Source organism: Sinocyclocheilus rhinocerous, unplaced genomic scaffold, assembly GCF_001515625.1.
Source record: "Sinocyclocheilus rhinocerous isolate Xijiao unplaced genomic scaffold, SAMN03320098_v1.1 scaffold8772, whole genome shotgun sequence".
Taxonomy (NCBI): Eukaryota; Metazoa; Chordata; class Actinopteri; order Cypriniformes; family Cyprinidae; genus Sinocyclocheilus; species Sinocyclocheilus rhinocerous.
In genome coordinates, this window is record NW_015640561.1 from 1 (window position 1) to 3,767 (window position 3,767).

The 3,767-nt window shown below is 34.5% G+C and overlaps 1 protein-coding gene across 1 annotated transcript in view; it reads right to left on the reverse strand.

Moving 5' to 3' along the window:
- Positions 1–77: 77 nt before the first annotated feature.
- The window catches only part of LOC107753380 (ribonuclease inhibitor-like), a 10,918-nt gene continuing 7,228 nt past the window's right edge, over positions 78–3,767 (reverse strand). The window contains exons 3-4 of the mRNA XM_016569515.1: positions 1,127–1,300; positions 78–305 (exon numbers count right to left, since the gene is read on the reverse strand). Of these exons, the coding sequence (XP_016425001.1) occupies positions 128–305; positions 1,127–1,300 (352 nt within the window). The 3' untranslated portion in view covers positions 78–127. The remainder of the gene's footprint in view (positions 306–1,126; positions 1,301–3,767) is intronic.

A 3,767-nucleotide genomic window follows, 5' to 3' on the forward strand; every position in this document is an offset into this window, starting at 1 on the left:
CAATCTGTTTGTCAATATTTTATAAATGTATCTACACCAACACACAGATTCACATTACTGACCCATTCCTTGTGACACAGCATCAGTTTACAGACCAGCTGGAGCTTTACATTGATTCATGTTTAGATTAACCAAATTCAGACCTGAGTATCTGCAGTGTCTGTGAATTTCTCAGCAGACTGGAGATTTCTGTCACTCCAGAGTCTGCTATTTGATTCCTGCTCAGATCCAGCTCTCTGAGGTTTGAATTAAACGCTGATGCCAGAGCAGCACAACCTTCATCTGTAATACTGATGCAGTTTAACCTGTAGAAGAGAGAACACAACTAATTAAGCTACACATACAATTACGCAACTTTAGCTACTACTTTTATCTGCCAATATGAGATTTTTTTTAATTTGATAATTATAATAATATTTAGTTTTTTACAGTACAACACTTAAGCCTAAACCATACTTACAATGCTACACAGAACAAGCAGATTGGAGAAGGATTTCAGTTTTGAAGGATGGAATGATACATTTATTATTGTAATATTTATGTCTTCATTTCTTTACTTTCAAATGTTAAGCCCTCAGGCTTTTATTTTGGTGGAAAATTACACAGTGACCTTTAAGTTTCTGTGTTTAGTTCACAACAGGTTAATAAACACTTTGTTGTACAAATCTGGTGAAATCTGTTAACATCATCTGCCAAAAAATGTTGGAAATTACATGAACGTAAAACTAGGTGAACCTTTCAAATTCATGTTATAAGCTCAAAATAACTCGCTCACCAGACTTTTTTTTTATTTAACAGCCATTCAGAACTTCTACTCTTGTAACTTCTCCAGTGTGCTGATGCTAAATGTTGGAGGGTACTGGTTGAAGAACAAGATTTATTGATATAACTCATGATCTGCTCACATGTAAATGCACTTCACTCTTAAGCATGTGGCACTGCAGACTGTATATTTAATTAAAATGCAGCCTTTTGTGATTTGATAACTGCAATAACACATCACAATTTCGAGTTTATTTTGATTAATTGTGCAGTCCTGATGAGAAGTGTAAAATATTTTCAAATTTATGAAACAGTGGTGGGTCACTAGAGTCTGGGTAATGAGACACACTTTTAAAATACTTACTTCAGCTTTTCCAGTCTACACTGTACATTTTCAAACAGAGTCAAGATGATCTTCATTCCTGGGTTTCCTAGTTTATTCTCACTCAGATCCAGCTCTGTCAGATTTGAAGGGTTTGAATTTAGAGCTGCAGCCAGAACATGACAAGCTCCTTCTGTGATACAGTTGTTCTTCAGACTGCATAAAGAGAAAACACCAGTTTTAATCTTAATATTTACCAGCATGTTTTAGCTGACAGTTGACAAATACTGGTGATGATGATGATGATGACCAGTATGTTTCAGCTGACAGTTGACCAATACTGGTGATGATGATGATAACCACATTACAAAAGTCAAATATGTTTTTTCAGTCAGCAATCTCTTATACAAGTCACATAAAAACACCCAGCAGCAAGAATTTTAAAATGTCTTTGTAACAACGAAAAACTTATGTCAGTGTGTTGAACTGACAGTGTGTCGGAAAGCTGCTGCCACCAGATGTCGGATGGCTGGTTGGTTTACAGCTACCCGAGTTGTAACGTGTATTTCTGCCGTAGGGCCTGGGAAGGGACCAAATGAGTCGAGTACAACGTAGGCAATCATTAAGGTCCAAGTGATTTTATTTCTGACAGCTGTCTCGTCACACGTGCTCCAACCAAACTTCAAAATAAACAAAAATAAACCAACCAAAAAAATACTCAAATTAACTGTGCATAACAGAGAAATAAAACATGCTGAGAGCAGCAAAACAAGGCATCAGACCTGGCCGCGACAATTTAGTCTCACTTCAGACACACATATTACTAGCATTTGGCTTCACATGCTACAGCACTTGGCCGTCCATTGCCCCACTAGCCGTACTTACACACAAACGCTATCACTTGTATGCAATCTTCCCGCCAAACACTAGCGGATCATACTAACTATAGGGGTCAATTAACACTCGTTACAAAGAATACACATTTAGTTCAGCATCAGTGCTATCACATACACATTTAAACACACAATCATAATCATGAATATTATTATTGATCAAATGCAAACAATACACATTCCAAATAATACAATTACCATTTCAAAGCATCTATATCCATCTCTGTCCTAGTAAATGGACTAACCACTAATTAACAGAGTAATTTGTGATATTCACGTCATCAGAACACTCCCCTCCCAAACACAGGACCAGATAGGTAAGTTATACTATGAAATGTATTAAACGATAAACATATGCACAATAAAATAAATATGAAAACTTCAAATTCTCTGTTCGATTCTTGTACTCAACTACAAAATACAATTTGAACACTAGACATGACATTGTCTCCATACACATCAAATCATAATCATAACAAACAGTAAATCAATATACACAATAACACTGTGAACTGATGTTCACGTGATGATAACCTACGTGTTCATCATCACACAGTGTTTATCCTGCAGTAGAGCAGCGATCTGATTCACTCGTGTAGAACATTGAGATCCAGTGATCTCTGTCTACTCATCGTGCCTAGATCTAGACTTAAAAAACACGGTGATCGAGCTTTTGCAACTGCAGGTCAGAAACTCTGGAACAGTCCACCTCTTCATATTAGATTACCCCCCTCTATTTCTGCTTTTAAGTCTGCTCTAAAGACATATCTATTCTCTCTAGCTTTCAATACCCCTTGATCATTGGTTTAATTGTTGTTTTGTTATTGTTGTGTTTTAAATTTGATAGTCTTGTTTTATTCATCTTATTTCTGAATTTTTATTCTATTCTGTACAGCACTCTGGTCAACTTTGGCAGTTTTTAAATGTGCTTTACGCATAAATATTTAATTTTTTTTGTATTGTATTGTATTAATTAGGGATGCACCGATACCACTTTTTCCAGTACTCGCCCGATACCGATACTTTTATTTTTGGTACTTGCCGATACAGGAGTACCGATACCAATATTTTTATTGCATTTGTAAACTTTTTAAATATTGGGTACAGAAACCAAAAGAGTATGTATAATGTTAGTTGGTTAACTTCATTTATCAAATAGATACAGTCAAACCAAAATATATTCAGACACCTTCAACATTTCTCACATTATCACAGTTTATTCGCTATAGTTACATTTCACACATTATCACAGTTTACTCGCTATAGTTTAGAAAATGGTAATAAAATATGACAAGAACTCAGAGTTAAACTGTGTCAGAACAAATTCAGCTTGATAACGTTAGATAACTTTGATAGAAAGGTATGTAATTGATTACAATCAACCAAAAATTATTTTTATCAGTTTTACTGGTAGTCCACTGTATGAAGAATATTTGGGTATAATTTATCACAGTTTACTTTATTTTGCTGTCCTCACTTACATAAATGAACTATACAGGGTTTCTGCAGACATGAACAAGTTAAATTTAAGACTTTTTAAGACCTTTTAAATACCAGCTTATATGAAATTTAAGACCTAAACCTGTAATGGAAATACACATTTATTACATATTTAATGTGTATAAATTAAAAAGAAAACAAAATATCATTGCTGTAATAAATGATATTTATTACTACGATATACAGTGAACTTTTCATGTCAGCAGACAATATTCCATACAAAATATCCCTGCAAAATAACTGCATCACTGAGATCTTTGGTGGAGTAAACGATTTATTTTGAAGCAATA